Here is a 17,456-nt window from a genome sequence, read left to right on the forward strand (position 1 = left end):
CTTGTACCAACACCACATTGTCTTAATGTAGTAGTATTGTACATCTTAATGTGGTGGTGTATGTTTTCCAGTTTTGGTCTTCAGGATTATCTTTGCTGTTCCTGGTCCTTGGAAATTCCAGACACATTTTAGAATCAGCATGTGGATGTCCACAGAAATATCTGCTGCAGTTTTTGTGTGTGTGTGTGTGTGTGTGTGTGTGTGTGTGTTACCTGGGCCTCTCACTGTTGTGGCCTCTCCTGCCGCGGAGCACAGGCTCCGGATGCGCAGGCCCAGTGGCCATGGCTCACGGGCCCAGCCACTACGTGGCACGTGGGATCCTCCCGGACCGGGGCACGAGTCCATGTCCCCTGCACTGGCAGGTGGACTCTCAACCACTGCGCCACCAGGGAAGCCCTCTGTTGCAGTTTTTATTAGGATTACATTGAATCTCTGGATCTGGGCAGCCCAGTATGGTAACCACTAGCCACATGTGGATAATGATGCTTAAAATGTGGCTAGTTCGAATTCATGTGTGCTGTAAGCACAAAACATACATTGGATCTGAAGGTTTAGTACCCCCACCAAAATATCAATATATTTATATTAATTACATGTTAAAATACTACTTTGGGTGTATTAGATTAAATAAAATGTATTGTTAAAATTAATTTTACCTGTTTTTATTTTTTAATATGGCTACTAAAATGTTTTAGATTACATATGTGGGTCAATTATATTTTCATTGGACAGTGTTGCTTTAGATCCGTTTGAGGAGAAGTGACATCTTTCCAATATTGAGTCTCCAAGAACATGGTATACCCTCCACTTCCTTGGATCTTCTTTAATTTTTATTAATAATGTCATATCTCATATAGTTTTCAGTGTCTTGCACATCTTTCATTAAACTTATTCCTAGAAAACTAATGTTTTTGAAGCTATTTAAATGGAATCCTTTTTGAAATTTCATTTTCTATTTGTTATTATTAAAGAGAAATTAAGTAGATTTTTGCGTATTTTGACACCTGTGTTCAGCAGCCTTGGTAAATTTCCCTATTAATTCTAGTATTTGTTAGTGGATTCTTTTGGATTTTCTGTGCACACAGTCATGTCCTTTGTGAATAATGACCATTTTACTTTCTCCTTTTTAAGTCTTTTCTTTTTTTTGTCTTGGTTGTGTGAGCTAGATCCTCCAGTAAAAATAAAAGTGATGATAGGTTTTCTTATTTCTAGTCTTTGAGCAAATGGAGCTTCTAATAATTTACCATTGTGATGTTTGCTGTCATCCTTTTTGTAGGTAATCTTTATCAGATGAATGAAATTTCCCTATATTCCTAGTTTTTATAATTGAGACTGTCAAAGGTTTATTTAACTCAGTAGTGAGGAAAACAGCAGGATGATAAAGTTAATTCAAAGAGTAAGAGAGACAGGCTAATATAGGTAGTGAAAGGCAGGAAAAAAACACTGAAATAGAGTTGCTAGAATAAACTGGTTAATGTACTAGAGGGTAATAAACCATAATTTGAGGGTTATCAGTATTTCCACAAGGCAGTACTAATAGTTAACATGAATGAGTGTTGTCTTATTATCTTTCTAATGTCTTCAGGGTCTATAGCGACCCCGAAGACATTTTTCCACTTCTGATAATTTTTTTCCTTCGTCAGTCTTGCTAGAGATTTACCATCAGTTTTATCTTTAAAGAAAGCCAGCCTTTTGCTTTGTTGATCTTATTTATTTAATTATTTTGGTTTGTTGATTTTACATAACTGCCTCAGCTCAATGTGTGTGTGTGTGTGTGTGTATTTATGTCAAGTAGGTTTTTTCAGTAGAGTTGCAGTTGATATTATGTAAGGAAAATGTCTTACATCCTTTATGTGTAGAATTATGATTCTAAACAATATTTCTAGCTGATAAATTATGAATAATAAGCAATGAAAATTGAAATATATCACATTGCATATAATAAACAGTAAACTTTGGGGTCTACAAAAGTAATCTACTAAATAAAGATTGTTCATAGTATCTGGCTTTCCTCTCTAAACACTTTGGATGAATTTTCCACAATAATGTAGGTTAATTAGTAAAGCTATAACATCTTCTATTAATATAATTTTACGTGTAAAGTATCAACACTACATGATATTTTTTCAAAAACTTACTGTTAGAGACATCCCAGAGCCTTGTTATGCCATACCATTTTTTGAGAAATATGGAAAGCAGTATGACACTGTGAAAAGTGAGCTAATTTTGGAATGAAATATAATTATCTGTGAGGTTCAGCTTTGTGGCTCAGTGTGTGATCTTTTGTAAGTTATTTAGCCTTCATTAACCCTGAGGCTCAGGTTTCTCTATTTGTAAATCAAGCATAATAAAACCTACCTCACAGTGGTGTGGTGAAGATTAAATGAGACATAAGGCATCTGGCACAAAGCAGGCATTCAGTAAATAATAACTGTGTGTATTTATTACTTTTTTACTTGTAATAAAAATTATAATAATGCCTGGCTGTTACGGAACTTTATCTGTTGACAGAATTATTTTAGTTACTGACATACAAAGCTATATAATTAAACTTCAGTTCTGATTATAAACAACCTACATATAATTATACTAAATTCATACATTATAAAAATACATAATATAGAAAGAAATTTCTCCAAGATCTCATTTTCTATATCACTGTAAGTTTATTATATATTTTAACTTTTAATATATATTTCAACTTTTCTGTGCATGAAACACATCATTTTAATTTTTAATCAGATCATTTAGTAATAATATATTCAGATTTTACGTTTTGCATTTTTTTTGTTTTTATTTAACCAGTTATCCTGGATGTCTTTCTGTATCAGTATATAAATTTATCTCATTCTTTTTTCTCTTAATAAATTTATTTATTTATATTTTACTTTTGGCTGCGTTGGGTCTTCGCTGCTGCACAGGGGGTTTCTCTAGTTGCAGCGAGGGGGGCTACTCTTCATTGCACGGCACGGGCTTCTCATCACACGGGCTTCACATCTTATCTTGTTGCGGAGCACGGGCTCTAGGCGCGCGGGCTTCAGTAGTTGTAGCTTGCAGGCTTAGTTGCTCTGCGGCGTGTGGGATCTTCCCGGACCAGGGCTCAAACCCATGTCCCCTGCATTGGCAGTCTGATTCTTAACCACTGCACCACCAGGGAAGTCCTATCTCATTCTTTTTTTAATTGCTGTATAATACATTGATTGCAGGGGAAAAAGCACTCTTGTTAGTAGGTCATGTCTTTAAAAAGCTAGCTGTTCTACACAAAATTTGTAAGCAGAGGAAAAATGTAAAAAGGAGCTGGAATTTTTAAAATAGAAGTAGGACAAAAAAAAAGGAAAGAGGTTATAAACAATGGAAACAGGAGTTGTGGTTGAAAATGAGTGGTACTGTGAACAGCATATCCCTCTGCCAGTGCAGAAGACCAAAGTGATGACTCAGAAAATAGAAGGTTGTTTTAGTATAGGCGGAAGCATAGAGCCATTTAAATGTACCAGTACTCCCTGAATTATTAGTATGTCAGTATATACATCTGTGATAAAGTGAGAGCAATTTATTAGTGTTCTAGCACTCCCTATACTGGTATAACCTTGGTCTGATCACCCACATTGTCTCTCATGGACTTGAAGAACATATGAGATAGTGTATACATAAAAGTACTTAGAAAACTGTAAAACATTACACAAATGTGAATGTAAGTAAAAATGCATTAGACCTAGAATGCCTATTTAGTTATTACATAATTTCAGAGCTCATCCTGAGAAAAGAAAATTAGGAATCTTATCCTTTTCACTTCATTGACTCAACCCTAAGGACCAGAATTTATTCAAGATATGAATTATTGCTATTAAAGAGATTTAGGTAAAAATGTTATTATGTCATCACGTACTATATAGAACATTTAAGATTACATTTTAAAGAATTTCTAATGCTCTTGTTTACCTGGAATGTTATTGAAAGAAACATTAAGGAGGGTCTAGCAAAACTAGGGCATAATACATACTTGCTTAAGTTTTAACTGAATCTGATGAGAAAGAGGATGGGCAAATCTCTTCAAAAATCCTACTTTGATTCTTTGAAGGATATTGAGATACTTTTTTGACCCTCTGTTAACAAAGTGTAAAGGCTGAATATCATTTTTCATTTGTTTTATATTTTTCATAGTCTACAAAAATCTTCTAGTGACACAAATCAAATAACTGTTACTATGTTGCTTCAGCATGATGTTCTAAAGAAATTCCTGCTCTCTCTGTGCTGTTACTCATAGACCCATTTCCTATTTTGTTTCTTTTTTCCTTTTTCCATCTGCAGTTTTTGGATGAAGACTTGAAGGTAGCTGGGAAATACAAAGGAAATGATTATAGCCAGTACTCACCCTGGTCATGTGACACCATCGGCTCCTACATTGGAACCAAAGATGCAAAACCCAAAGATGTTGTGGCAGCAGGGAGTGTGGAAATGATGGTATGTGTAATAACTAAGCCATAATTAATACAAATCAAGATAAACCAAATAAATTATCCCCAGTTATAGTGTAGACACAAGTAACTGAGCTTTGCTTAAGTTTCAGACCATATTCTGTACTATGTGATTGAATTATATTTAAACTATATGTTTTTTTATTTCTTTCAAGTATATATAAAAATCTTTTCAAACTTGTCTAGACAAAGAAGAGCGTTTCTTATTTTTCTGTGAAGCTAGCAATTAACCCAACAGCTGTTTAGAATTGAAAGTAAATTATTTTGCATAACTAAGATCTTGAATTTCTTGTCCAAATAAATTATAACTCTTTTACAACTCTTAAGTTTAAACAGTAAAGTTGAATCTAGTGAACAATACTAGTGTGTGAGTCAGAATTACAGTTACTTAGCTTCAGATGAGCTGTGGTATCCTGAAATGTATTACACTTATGCCATTTTATTTTTTAACAAAAAATAATGTAACACCATTGTATCTAATACTCAAGCTTAAAATATATCACTATTTTATCTTAATTGCTTCTTTATCCTTTAAAGAAATAAAACTTTACATAAGTAATTAAATCCTCCTCGCTTTACCTCCCTAATCTCATTTTCTCCCTCCCTCCTTCCCTGGAGATAACCTCTATCCTGAATTGAGAGTTTATCATTTCATGAATAATTTTATACTACTTCTAAACAATTTTGTTTTGAATGTTTATAGACCTTATACATATTATAAACCTCAACTTGCATTTTCATTCAGCATTGTTTTTGAGATGTATCCAAATTTATACCTATAGTTCAAATTCATTCATTTTCACTGCTTTTATCAGGTACCATTGTATGATAACTAATATCATACAATAAATAAATAAATATATATATAATTGTTTATTGATTTTCATGTTGATGAACATTTAGGCTGTTTTTAATTTTTTTATTATTATGTACAGTGCTACAGTAAACATTCTTGCATATGTTTCCTTGTGCACATTGCATGAAAGTTATACTTAGGAGTAGTATTGGTGGGTTAAAGGTATGCCTTGACTATTCTTTTTTTTTTTTTTGACTATTATTCATTTGCCCTTGTTAATTCTAACAGAGGTTCCCTAGGTTGTTATATAGATTTTCAAAGACAGATTTGCCCAGCTGGTTGAGAGAAGACCAATTCTTGGTAATAGAAAAGGAAGACTTAGATGAGTGAGGTGATATCTATAGCATAAATATGATTAGATGCCAGACAATTAAAAAAAGAAGAAAGAGAAAAAAAGGAATATAGAGGAGAAAAAAGAGAAAATGAACCTTTTGTTTTTCTGTGGTAGGATTAAGAAAACATTGTTTTTAGGCCATAAAAAACAGTCTTTCTGAGAGAATAGGAATGAGATGAGGAGGTAGAGGTAGATAGGAACCTTTGCTTTGTACCTGACTTTCAGAAAGAGTTATTATAATAAAGTAACATAAACATTAGCAAAATAAAACTCATTTACTTAAATTAACAAAGAATAAAAGTGTTTTCCAGCCTAACCTAGATGTAATCGAACATTTCCCAAATGGATAAAAGTCTACCCCAGTGTTTCTCAAACATGAATGTGCATGTAAATTACCTGGGGAATCTGTTAAAATTCAAGTTCTAATTCAGTAAGGCTGGGATGAGACCTGAAATTCTGCATTTCTAATGAGTTCTCTAGTGATGCTGATGCTGATGCTGCTGGTCTGTGGACTATTCTTTGAGTAGCAAAGGTCTAGCAATTAGATTTCCATTTATCTTTCTGACTGGAATGCCTTTTAAAAGCCTATGTTGGGGGCTTCCCTGGTGGCGCAGTGGTTGGGAGTCCGCCTGCCGATGCAGGGGACGCGGGTTCGTGCCCTGGTCCGGGAAGATCCCACATGCCACGGAGCAGCTGGGCCCGTGAGCCATGGCCGCTGAGCCTGCGTGTCCGGAGCCTGTGCTCCGCAGCGGGAGAGGCCACAACAGTGAGAGGCCCACGTACCGCGCAAAAAAAAAAAAAAAAAAAAAGCCTATGTTGGCACTTATATTTTTAAACAGTCTTTTTCTAACTATTGATTGTTGAAAATTAATTTATTGGTCATAATGGGCCTTTTTTTAAAGAAATGAATTAGAATAACTAAATACAAGAATACATTACATATAGTAAGGATAAATGTTTGTCATGAAAAAATATATATATACATATATACATTCAAATATATATATTTGAATGTATATATGTACTGGGTCATGATGTAAAAAATATTATAGGAAGTGATCAGAGGTTTGAAAAGCAATGTTTTATATGACAACTAAAGGCAACTAATGATTTTAATCTTATCAGTAAGAACATTATACTCTATTTTAACCTTATTACAGAGCTAGAGGAAATTATGTTAGAGATCTAAGTGTGGGGTGGATTTCTCATTTTACTTTTTACCTTCTCATTTTACTTTTTACCAGAATGTGGAGAGTAAAGGAATGAGAGACCAGCGATTGGACCTTCAGAGAAGAGCAGCAGAAACCAGTGATGATGACCTCATCCCATTTGGAGACCGACCAACAGTATCTCGATTTGGTGCCATTTCTCGAACTTCCAAAACAATATATCAGGGTGCTGGCCCAATGCAGGCTATGGCACCTCAGGGAGCTCCCACAAAATCTATTAACATTTCAGGTAAGAATCTCAGAGGTAAGCTGATTTGGAGTGTTCATAGTCACAACTCCCAGCACCACCTACTCCCCATTTACCGTCAGTGCTTTTCATAACCTTGCAGGGCAGTAGTCTTCAAACTTTTCTGTGGAATTATCCCTGTAGAAAGGTAATTATAACCCAGGGAATTGTAGGGGTACAAACTAAAATTAAATATCTGTATGTGAAGGTAACCTATGTGTTATTTTTAATAGTTTCATTGCTTTTGTTAAAATAATACATCTCATTTTTTTTAAAAATCAAACAAAAGAAAAAATTACAAAGATTGACTTTTTATTGGGAGAAAAACAAACATCAGTACCCCTCCATCTTTCAAGATAACTGTGTACATAATATGCCTACGCCTTTTAGATTATGGCTACCTAAAAAAAAGAATCAAATCTATGAATTGCATCATTCCACTGTAAATTACTCTCTTACAGATTATGGTCCGTATGGAGCCCACAGTGGCTGGGGAGGTTCTCCATATTCACCTCATCAAAACATACCTTCTCAGGGACACTTCAGTGAGAGGTATAAGTCATTCTTTTTACTTTTACAAGCCTTTAAAATTACTCAACTTACTTTTTCTGGTCATAACATTTTTTTAAAATAAAATTTTAAATTTATTCCATACTTTCTTTCCCACAAAAGGGAGAGAATATCTATGTCAGAAGTGGCCAGTCATGGAAAACCCCTTCCATCTGCTGAGAGGGAACAGCTACGACTAGAATTGCAGCAATTAAACCAACAAATTAGCCAACAGACCCAGCTACGTGGACTAGAGGTACCAGCCTAGAGATATTTTTTCATTCCAGTTTTTGAAGAGTTCTCAAAAAGATTTTAAAAGGAGGTACTTTTGAGGTAAAATGAACATAAAACTTTAAGGTTTGTTTCCTAAGAGTTAGTACAGTTGTCCATTTTTCAAAGAATTTAAGTACTTCGAAGTTCTGAGACAATAGGAAATTTAGAATTTCTATTACGTGAGAATAGAAAACATATTTTATATGTTTTATATGTTATACATTATATATTACATATATATATAAGCTCCTTTTATATTTTTATACTGTATAATATTTTAGATAATCTAAAATTTGTAGATTATCTAAAATATTATATAAAATAAAAAATATAAAAGGAGTTTATATTCCTTGATGGCACATTTAAGTTGAAGGTATATAGTATATAGTTTTTTAATCAACAGATGCTTTTAGCTTAAGATTTGTTTTTAATTTCTTATATTTTCTTTAATTTTTAAAAATTTCTCTCACTTCTTTTACTCGTCAGCATCTTTAGTAGCTTAGAACTTTGACCTAAAAAATATAGTCTCTGTATAATAATACCACCTTTCATTACTATAGTTCTTTCAGTTTATAAATTACTATCACATATCTTATTTGACCCATACATGTCCCTAACAATTAGATTAGGCAGGTGGTATTGTCCCCCACCCTTTTTGGTTGAAGGATATTAGTTTCACAGAGGTTGAAACATGAACCCAGTTCTTCATACTCCAAATTCAGTGTTCTTTCCACCATGCTACCTGATACTTACGAGAAACAAAATGTCAGAAGGCAAAGAATTCTTAAAGTCCTTTAAGTGCCACATCAGGAAGACTAGGTTTTGTTTATATTATCCTTTGTATTGGAACATAGACTTTGAATATGGAAAGCTAAAGACATTCTAATGATAAATGCATTGCTCCCTTCTAGAGAAAAAGATGCTCTTAGAACGTTTCTTTCTAGATGTATATCTTTCTACAAAGATCTATAATAATAAGTAAGCTATTGCTTTGGAAATAAATTTCTAACTGATTCAATCTTAGACTTTCTTATTAGCAAGACCAGTAGGAGGGATTTGTGTGTGTGTGTGTGTGTGTGTGTGTGTGTGTGTGTGTTTGTTTTTGAACATGTGTCTGGCTTGTGCTCTTATGTAAGCAAGAAGGTTTAGAAATAAAAACCTGTATAGTATGCATGTTTGTCTCCTTTTTCCCATTGCTTTATTAACATTGGTCCAAAACTTCTTGCTGATTCCTGTCGTAAGAAAAAAGAATGCTGTGTTTATTATGTTCACCTTTAGTTTATTAACTTGTTGAAGATTTGGACCTTTAACTCCATAAAGCATTATTCCTTACCTTGCTATTTCATGGCTTTTTGTCTTTGTTGAAATTTCTAGACTGATTTTCTGTTCCAAAAGAATTTCAGCACTATTTAACTCACTGTGGTTAAAAGTCCCTGCCATTACTGAGGTATCATGAAAGAAATGATAGAATTTACATCAGAGAAAATTCAATTAAAAAACAAAAGGAAAAAAATAGAAAAGGAAAGAAGCACATTTATAGTTGACTTCTCTTTCCACTAAGAAGATAAAAAGAGCAACTTATACCAAAGATTAAATTACTATTCACTAAGTTTAAATGCCCCATATTTTCCCTTTTGTATTCAAATGGTACTCAGAGAAAGAAGCAGTGCCTTACGTTTGCATCATTTTTATTGCCAATCCATGAGTAGTAAGTTGCTTGGGCGGGTCTGGCTTCGGGCCTGGTCACTCTGTGCGCGGCGTGGCGTGTGTTGAGCTGTGCGCTTGGCTTTTGCACTAGGCTGTCGGTAGCAGGCTGGCGCTGCAGAGGGAGGCGAGCGCTTTGGTAGGCCAATCACAGCCCCCACCGCCGCCGCCGCCCCCACCGAAGTGGCCTGGAGCGCCCTCAAGTGAGCAGCTGAGCTTGGAACTGCACCAGGTGGAAAGGGAAATCGGGAAGAGAACCCGGGAACTGAGCATGGTAAGTGCTATGGTGGGAAAAGAGAGGAAAGCTGAAAGGAAAGCCTCTGTGTAGTTGTGTCGCTGAACTCGTGGTTCTGGAGTTCTAGAATCATCTAGAGCTGTAGAATCATCACCCCAAGGCACTGCACTGAGTGATTAATACTGACAGTGAGTGTCCTGAAGATGGTCTGCCTCCCTGTTTTATCATTCTTCTCCTCATTCTCTTTTGGTTTGAGTGTGTTCTTTGTCTTAGTTTTCTGCATTACAAAAAACTTTCCGGGAAAACAAGGGGGTTATCTGGAAGTTACTAAATTTCTGTTAAGCGTATTGATTAAGGAAGCAGAGGGGATGGTGTTTTTTGCAGTGCCCTCATGTTAAACAAAGATGTATTACCAAATAACATTTCTAGGTTTCACAGCCCTTCTGTTATTGATGACCTATTTTTTTGTCATGAGTGAGATGCCATCTATGTATTATTTCTTGTGGAATTATATCCATAGATATGCTTAGAGTTTGTTTCATAGTGCATGAACACTCATTTCAGTAAATTTTTAGTCTTAGGAGATTGAACCATTCCCTCAGATTGCATGGTAATTGGTTTTTGGTTTTTTTTTTTGCATAGTTTTCACATTCTTTGTAAGCAAATAGATGGGATATTTCATTTTTCTGTTTTCAGTAAGTGTATCATAGATACTTATTATATTTTGACTTGCTTTTTCTGAGTCATCAGTTTTTCTGTGAGATTTTTCCATGTTAACTTGAGGCATTTGTCCCCTTGCTATCCAGCTTGGATAGTGAGCAAGTGGGCCGTACTCCATTATGTTTTTGTGTATCTCTCTCTCTCTCTCTCTCTCTCTCTCTCTCTCTCTCTTTGGCTGCATTGGGTTTTCGTTGCTGTGTGCGCAGGCTTTCTCTAATTGCTTCACGCAGGGGCTACTCTTCGTTGCTGCGCAGGCTTCTCATTGTGGTAGCTTCTCTTGTTGTGGAGCATGGGCTCTAGGTGCACAGGCTTCAATAGTTGCAGCACATGGGCTCAGTAGTGCGGCACGCGGGCCCTAGAGCACACAGGCTTCAGTAGTTGCGGTGCATGGGCTCAGTAGTTGCAGTGCATGGGCTCTTCGGGCACGCAGGCTCAGTAGTTGTGACGCACTGGCTTAGTGGCTCTGCGGCATGTGAGATCTTCCTGGACCAGGGATCGAACCCGTGTCCCCTGCATTGGCAGGCAGATTCTTAACCACTGTGCCACCAGGGAAGTCCCTATGTATCTCTTTTAATCTGCCTGTTTCTTTGGTCATTTTACAGAACTAAATATGATTTCTGATCATCATTTTGTATTATCTATATCTGTTCTCTCTTCCATTAGCACCATTAAATAAAAGATAATTGAATTTATTTCCTTTTCTTTCAAAGGAGAACCAGTGTTCTCTGGATATGAAAAGCAAATTGAATACAAGTAAGCAAGCAGAAAATGGACAACCAGAACCACAAAATAAGGTTCCAGCTGAGGACCTTACATTGACATTCAGGTAAAGAAAGGGACATTTTCATAGTCTTATACAGTCATGACAGAAGTACCCTCATACATATAATTTGATTTTTTTTTTTTTTTTTTTTTTTTTTTGCGGTACGCGGGCCTTTCACCGCTGCGGCCCCTCCCGTCACGGAGCACAGGCTCCGGACGCGCAGGCCCAGCGGCCATGGCCCACGGGCCCAGCCGCTCCGCGGCATGTGGGATCCTCCCGGACCGGGGCACGAACCCGCGTCCCCTGCATCGGCAGGCGGACCCCCAACCACTGCGCCACCAGGGAAGCCCTATAATTTGATTTTTAAAATATTATTTTGTATACATTGAGAAAAGAATATTTTTGCATGAGTTTAGGAGTTAAAACTTATTTTAGGTCAGACCCAAGGTTGAATTATCTGTTAATACCTAAGAAATAAAATTTTCTGCTTCCATCTCCTTTTTCCCCTTGTTTTTTAATTTATTTAAAACTAGTGTTAACATTTTGATGTATACCCTTCTGGTCTTTTTTTTTTTCTTCTGGTTTTTTTTTTTTGTTTTTTTGTTTTTTTGTTTTTGCAGTACACGGGCCTCTCACTTCTGTGGCCTCTCCCGTTGCGGAGCACAGGCTCCGGACGCGCAGGCTCAGTGGCCATGGCTCACGGGCCCAGCCGCTCTGCGGCATGTGGGATCTTCCCGGACCGGGGCACAAACCAGTGTCCCCTGCATCAGCATGCGGACTCTTAACCACTGCGCCACCAGGGAAGCCCTCTTCTGGTTTTTTGAAGTGTGTAGGCATTTAGCCACTCCCACCCACCTATCCGCCCCGCCCCCACCCATCCTCCTGGTTTTTAATTTGGTCTGTCCCATGTCATCCATTATTCTTCTACAGGTAGGGAAGGATACACATCAGCTATTGTGAACAACCCTGCAATAAACAATATTATAGTTAATTCTTTGTTTGCATATCTTGCATCTTAGAGTATTTTGCAACTTAGGGTATTTTGAGGCTTTTGATGCATAGTCCCAAGTTGCCCTCCTGATGATATACAACAATATCTAATGCCCTGTTGCTTTCAGGCTTAGGTTTTTGGCTGTTTAAATCCATGCGTTATCCTGGGTTCAGATCAATTTCTTGTACTAGTAAGCCTGCTAAAAGCAGGGGTCAGCACTTTTTCTTAAAGGCCAGATAGTGAATATTTAAAATTATGAGTTTTACTATTTCTGTGAAAACTCTCAGTTCTGCCATTGTAATGTGAAAGCAGCCATAGACAATATGCAAGCAAATGGGCAGGCCGTGTTCCAATAAAAATTTGTTTACAAAAACAGGCAGCTAAAAAAACAAAGTTAAAAAAAAAAAAAAGGCAGCTAGCTAGCCTTGGTTTGCCAACCCCTATGCTAAAATAAAGCGTGGATATAGAGCTGTAAATTAAAGTTTGAATGCCATTCATGTATGCCATTCCATACTGCTAAAAAGAAAGGCCCTGTTGACTTTATTCTACTAAATAATCATTTTTATCTCTCTCCTTTTTTAAAATCCAAACTCTTTTTTTTTTAAAAAAAACGTTAACAGTGATGTGCCGAATGGATCAGCCTTGACACAAGAGAACATCGGCCTCCTATCAAACAAGACCAACTCTCTGAACCTGTCAGAGGACCCTGAGGGAGGAGGGGACAGTAATGACTCCCAGAGATCAGGAGTTACATCCAGTTCTGCTCCCTAAAACATGAGGAGTCCTACTTTTATCTTCTGTTCCTAACCAATTTGTGGGGCATAGGGGTAGGAGAACAGATAGCTTCTAAACATTTTCTCTGAGAGTGGTCAGAGAAATCCAGGAAAAGCACCGGAGGCAATGTGCACAAACACCACTACTAAAAACAAACCCTGCACATAGTTCACAATAATGCATTTTTTAATTTAAAAGAAAAAGAAAAAGAAAATTAGCAGTATCTGCAAGCAATTCAGATTAAATTTGTTTTTGTTCTGTGAATGAACTTTATTTTAATAACTTTGGACGCCTTGGATCCAGGGCTTTAAAAAAAAGAAGAAGATATTATATATACACTCTGTTTGATTAATTGTATGATCTTAATGAAGTAGGTTTTTCTTGTATTTTGGTATTATTACATACCCAGTGTGTATAATTCCTTACCCCCAATCCTTTCCAACTCTCACAACCCCATAAATTACAACAGACAAAAAGCACTGGCCTTTCTGAGAATTCTGTGGTGCTTGAGAAATAGACAGTAATAGACTAGTTATTAGAAAATGTGCAGCACACCAACTTTCTAAGAGCTGTTATTTAGAAACCATAATCTGCTTTCTCTTTCTGGGTCACTAGCTTCATGTGTAGGTAGGTTTTTCATATGGCATTAAAACTTTTTGTAGTTATTGTTCAGGAGGGCTTTATTTCTTGTTTTTGTGTTTATTTCAGCTTTTCAGAGAGATAATTACCAATTAATTTTTGAAGCCCTCATTTCCGATATTATGGATGGACCCCTTTCATTCTCTTAATGTAATCAGAAACCTGAGTCAATTTTAGATTGCTTGAGTAGATTTAAATGGAGATTACTTTCAGGATAAACTGTAGTTTATTAGCACTGAAAATACATACTTGGTTTATTACCTGTATTGAGGTGATGGTTGGAAATTTAGAGCTGTGCTTTTCCAAATTGAACCTCTGCTGAAATCATAGAATGTTCAAAAACCAGGACAATCAACCATGTTGTAAAACTGCAACACTTGATTTGAACTTAAAATGAACAGAGCCACATTAGTTCAATGGATGTATTATGTTTTACTCTCAAAAACCAAAAGTATAAAATTCCCGTATACTGGAGCTCTTGGCTTTCAGAGATTGGCAAATACGAACTGCCTGAATCTTAAGGATAGTTCATGAATTAATCAGTTGCAGCTTTTCAGAATCATTAGCACAAGTAGATAGTAAGTACCTAGAAGTCAATTTTTGTAGTCTTGGCTTTACAATATTGAAAAGATTCTTCATGAAAATGTTGAAAAGAATAAGGAAGGATTTTTATTACTTAGTTCTGCTGCACATATTCTGATGCCACATGTCTGTACTGAACTAAGACCATATAAAACATGTTTAGTGGGGGTTATTTGATATAGTCACCCACCCTATCCCTGTGTTTGCCTGATTTTCTAAAAATTTCCCTTTCTGGATTATACTACTAAAACAGAAAGCACTGGTTATGTAATAAGTTACTGCATTGCTTTGGTTGGGTAAAAGCAAGAGTTTGTATTTTTCTTGTTTCTTATTTTCTTAACCCTTAACTCCTGCTGAGGTCATAACAACCTCAGTCTAAGCTCTGTGTCCATCATATTGTTAAATGAAACAAATGGGGGGGGGTGAGGGTGGGGGGAGGGTAATACAGTCCTGCCATTGCCTACCAGTAGGAGAGTCCAAACAGAACACTCTTTTGAGTAGCAATTATTTAATTTGCCCAGTCAAGGCACCGTGTTTATATACTATTTCACATTGAATTTGATTATGCCCTACAGACCTGGCTGGTCAAGGATTTGATATACACATATTGGCTTGGGATTCGAGCTTTCTTTTTTATTTAAATAAAAATTTATATATATATTATATATATACATATATACATAGCTATATCTGTATATATATTGGGTATGTTTTATGGATTTTTTCGCATGAGCGCAGCTGTTGCGATAAAATGACTGATTGGGAGGTAGAAGCACTGAATGAAGATGAGGCATTTTATCAGTTGATATCCATATTTTCCTTTTTTTTTTAAAATACACTTGCTTTTTTGCTTTTTTTATTTGTTTTATTTTGCTTAAAACCCTCTTACATTTACTCTTTAAGTACTTACTGTTTTTTTGGGAGAAGGAGAGAAACTTTTATGTCTGACAGAGTCCCGAGATTTTTCATTTCTCTCTATAGCCATAAAAGACAACATTCTTGGCCTCTAACCTTCTGTAGGCAGATTTGGGCAGATGTTATTTCTCCTTTGGACATGTTTAATTCCTAAATTTTAAGAGCAGTTGGTTCAATTTGGAACTCAGAATGATTCTGGTACTGAAAAGGAATTTATGGGTATTGATTTTGTTGAAATTTGGAGTAAAAGTAAAATTCCATTTTGGGTATCTGTTGAAACCCCTAATAACTCAACTTCTGTTGTTCTTGTTCATTTTCTTCAAATATACTCATTCTTCCTTTCACCATTTTGATTTTGTAAGCTAGGCAGAAACAGGGATTAATTTACACAGTATTCCTATTCTGAATAAAACCAGAGAAGCCACTGTTTTGAACTGACTTAAAATACTCTCTTTCTCTTTTTAAGGTATTTTCATGGAGTGAAGATGGGGGGAATCTCAAATTGTAGCCTTAACCCTAGCTGTACCTCTCTAAGGCCTCACACTCTAGAGGAAATCTGAGTGGGTAGAACAACAAGAGAAAGGTATACTGTCCCATTGTGCCTGTAATTTACCTATTTTAAATTGGTTACTCTGCCTTACCTCATAGAAATTCTTACAACTTTCGCAGTGCTCACAAGCAGTTTTAGGAATTCAATAAAACCTCCATTGTTTTTTTCTCTTTCTTTTCCTTTTCTCTGTTGTATACCTTGTGATATGATGAGCTAATAAGGGTTGATGGCCTGTTCAGGCAAAACTGCTTGACTTTCTAACTGCTTTTTTGTTAAAATCTATGAAAAATAATTGACTTTTCTAGCTTTTTAAATTTATTCCTTTAGAGACAGGTAGAAGATGAAACCAGTCAGATAGGAAGTACAGTTTTTATGCTTTCTACTTATTCAAATGTTAATTTCTTCTGAAGATGACTGTTTGCTTTTCACTGAATTAAAAGACAAGACTCAGACATCTCAGATGAAAATGAACAATTCTGAGAAGGTTAAGGTAGGAGTAATAAGCATTGTGTTCAGTCTGGATAACAACACCAGAATTTTATTCCAGCTAGGAATATAAAAGTACTTGGACTTTTTCTTTCTTCAGTGAGTCTCTGGAAGAGGGTAGAAGAACCGAGAATAAGATATCTAGACTCAATTTTCTGACTTATATGTAGTTCTTTTGCCTTACTTATAGATATTGTCATAAGTTCAGTAGGTGCCATGACTTGAGTAATTTACAGAGGCTGAAGTGACCAAAGATCCATTCCTTGTTACTTTTCTAATCAAAAGAAAAGTTAGTTATAACATAGGTTTCTAGTAATATTCAAATAATAAGACACTATTTCTAATGCCAGCTACAAAATACTCAACTACTCAGAATGTATAAAAATTTATTTCATACAGCATTAATGTGGTTGATTCCCTTCTCCCATTTTATTTCCCTTCCCTTCTCCTAGTCTTTCCCATGTATTTATTTATTTATATATATTTTTTTTGCCTAAAAGACATAAAATTGGTATGATTCTCATTTGCTACCTTGAATATGTAACTCCATCAGACTTTCCATTGGTCTTTAGGGTTGGAGCTCAAAGTTTTTGATTTTCTTTTTTTCTCTGTCCCTTCTGTATCTTGCAAATTCCCCTTGATTTACCCACTGCCCTCCCCAATCTGCAACAGTGACAGTTTGCTGCCTCAAAACAGAGCATTCAAATGAATTCGCTTAGCCAATAACTTCTGTGAAGTTGCCTTTTCTAATGGTGTTATTACTCAGTGATGCACAAATGTGGTATTTGCCCTACTGGTAGGCAAACAAAGGTCTGGTTAGGAACGGTAACCTGCTGTTTTCTTTAAAGGAGAGCCAAAGACTTGTGCTTTACTCTGTTCTGGTTTGGGAGGAAATAGTAGCCATTTCGATTGTGAAACCTCTTAGTAGTTGTGAGTTGATTATACTGTGTAGGGAGATGTATCTAAAGTTAACTGTTAAAGTTAGCTGGCCTTATAAAATGTAAAAGTAATGAAAATTCTTCAGTTTTTCTAAACCATGAATGTCATCTTTTACAGTATTGTGTGTAAGCAGTTCCTCCTCCCTTTTGTTGAGATTATCTTGTCATGATAGCATGTTGTATTTTTGTTATTTTACTTGTGCCTAAAGGACAATCT

At 35.9% G+C, this 17,456-nt stretch overlaps 1 protein-coding gene across 4 annotated transcripts in view; it reads left to right on the forward strand.

Moving 5' to 3' along the window:
- The window catches only part of RC3H1 (ring finger and CCCH-type domains 1), a 90,015-nt gene extending 75,255 nt beyond the window's left edge, over window positions 1–14,760 (forward strand). For 3 of the 4 annotated variants that reach the window (XM_060296140.1, XM_030875435.2, XM_060296144.1), the window contains exons 14-20: window positions 4,309–4,461; window positions 6,910–7,123; window positions 7,582–7,672; window positions 7,793–7,925; window positions 9,741–9,920; window positions 11,312–11,427; window positions 12,976–14,760. In XM_060296140.1, the coding sequence (XP_060152123.1) occupies window positions 4,309–4,461; window positions 6,910–7,123; window positions 7,582–7,672; window positions 7,793–7,925; window positions 9,741–9,920; window positions 11,312–11,427; window positions 12,976–13,126 (1,038 nt within the window). In that variant the 3' untranslated portion in view covers window positions 13,127–14,760. The remainder of the gene's footprint in view (window positions 1–4,308; window positions 4,462–6,909; window positions 7,124–7,581; window positions 7,673–7,792; window positions 7,926–9,740; window positions 9,921–11,311; window positions 11,428–12,975) is intronic. The other variant, XM_060296146.1, reaches the window with a different exon arrangement.
- Window positions 14,761–17,456: the final 2,696 nt, after the last annotated feature.

The sequence above is a fragment of the Globicephala melas genome, chromosome 1 (assembly GCF_963455315.2).
Source record: "Globicephala melas chromosome 1, mGloMel1.2, whole genome shotgun sequence".
Lineage (NCBI taxonomy): Eukaryota > Metazoa > Chordata > Mammalia > Artiodactyla > Delphinidae > Globicephala > Globicephala melas.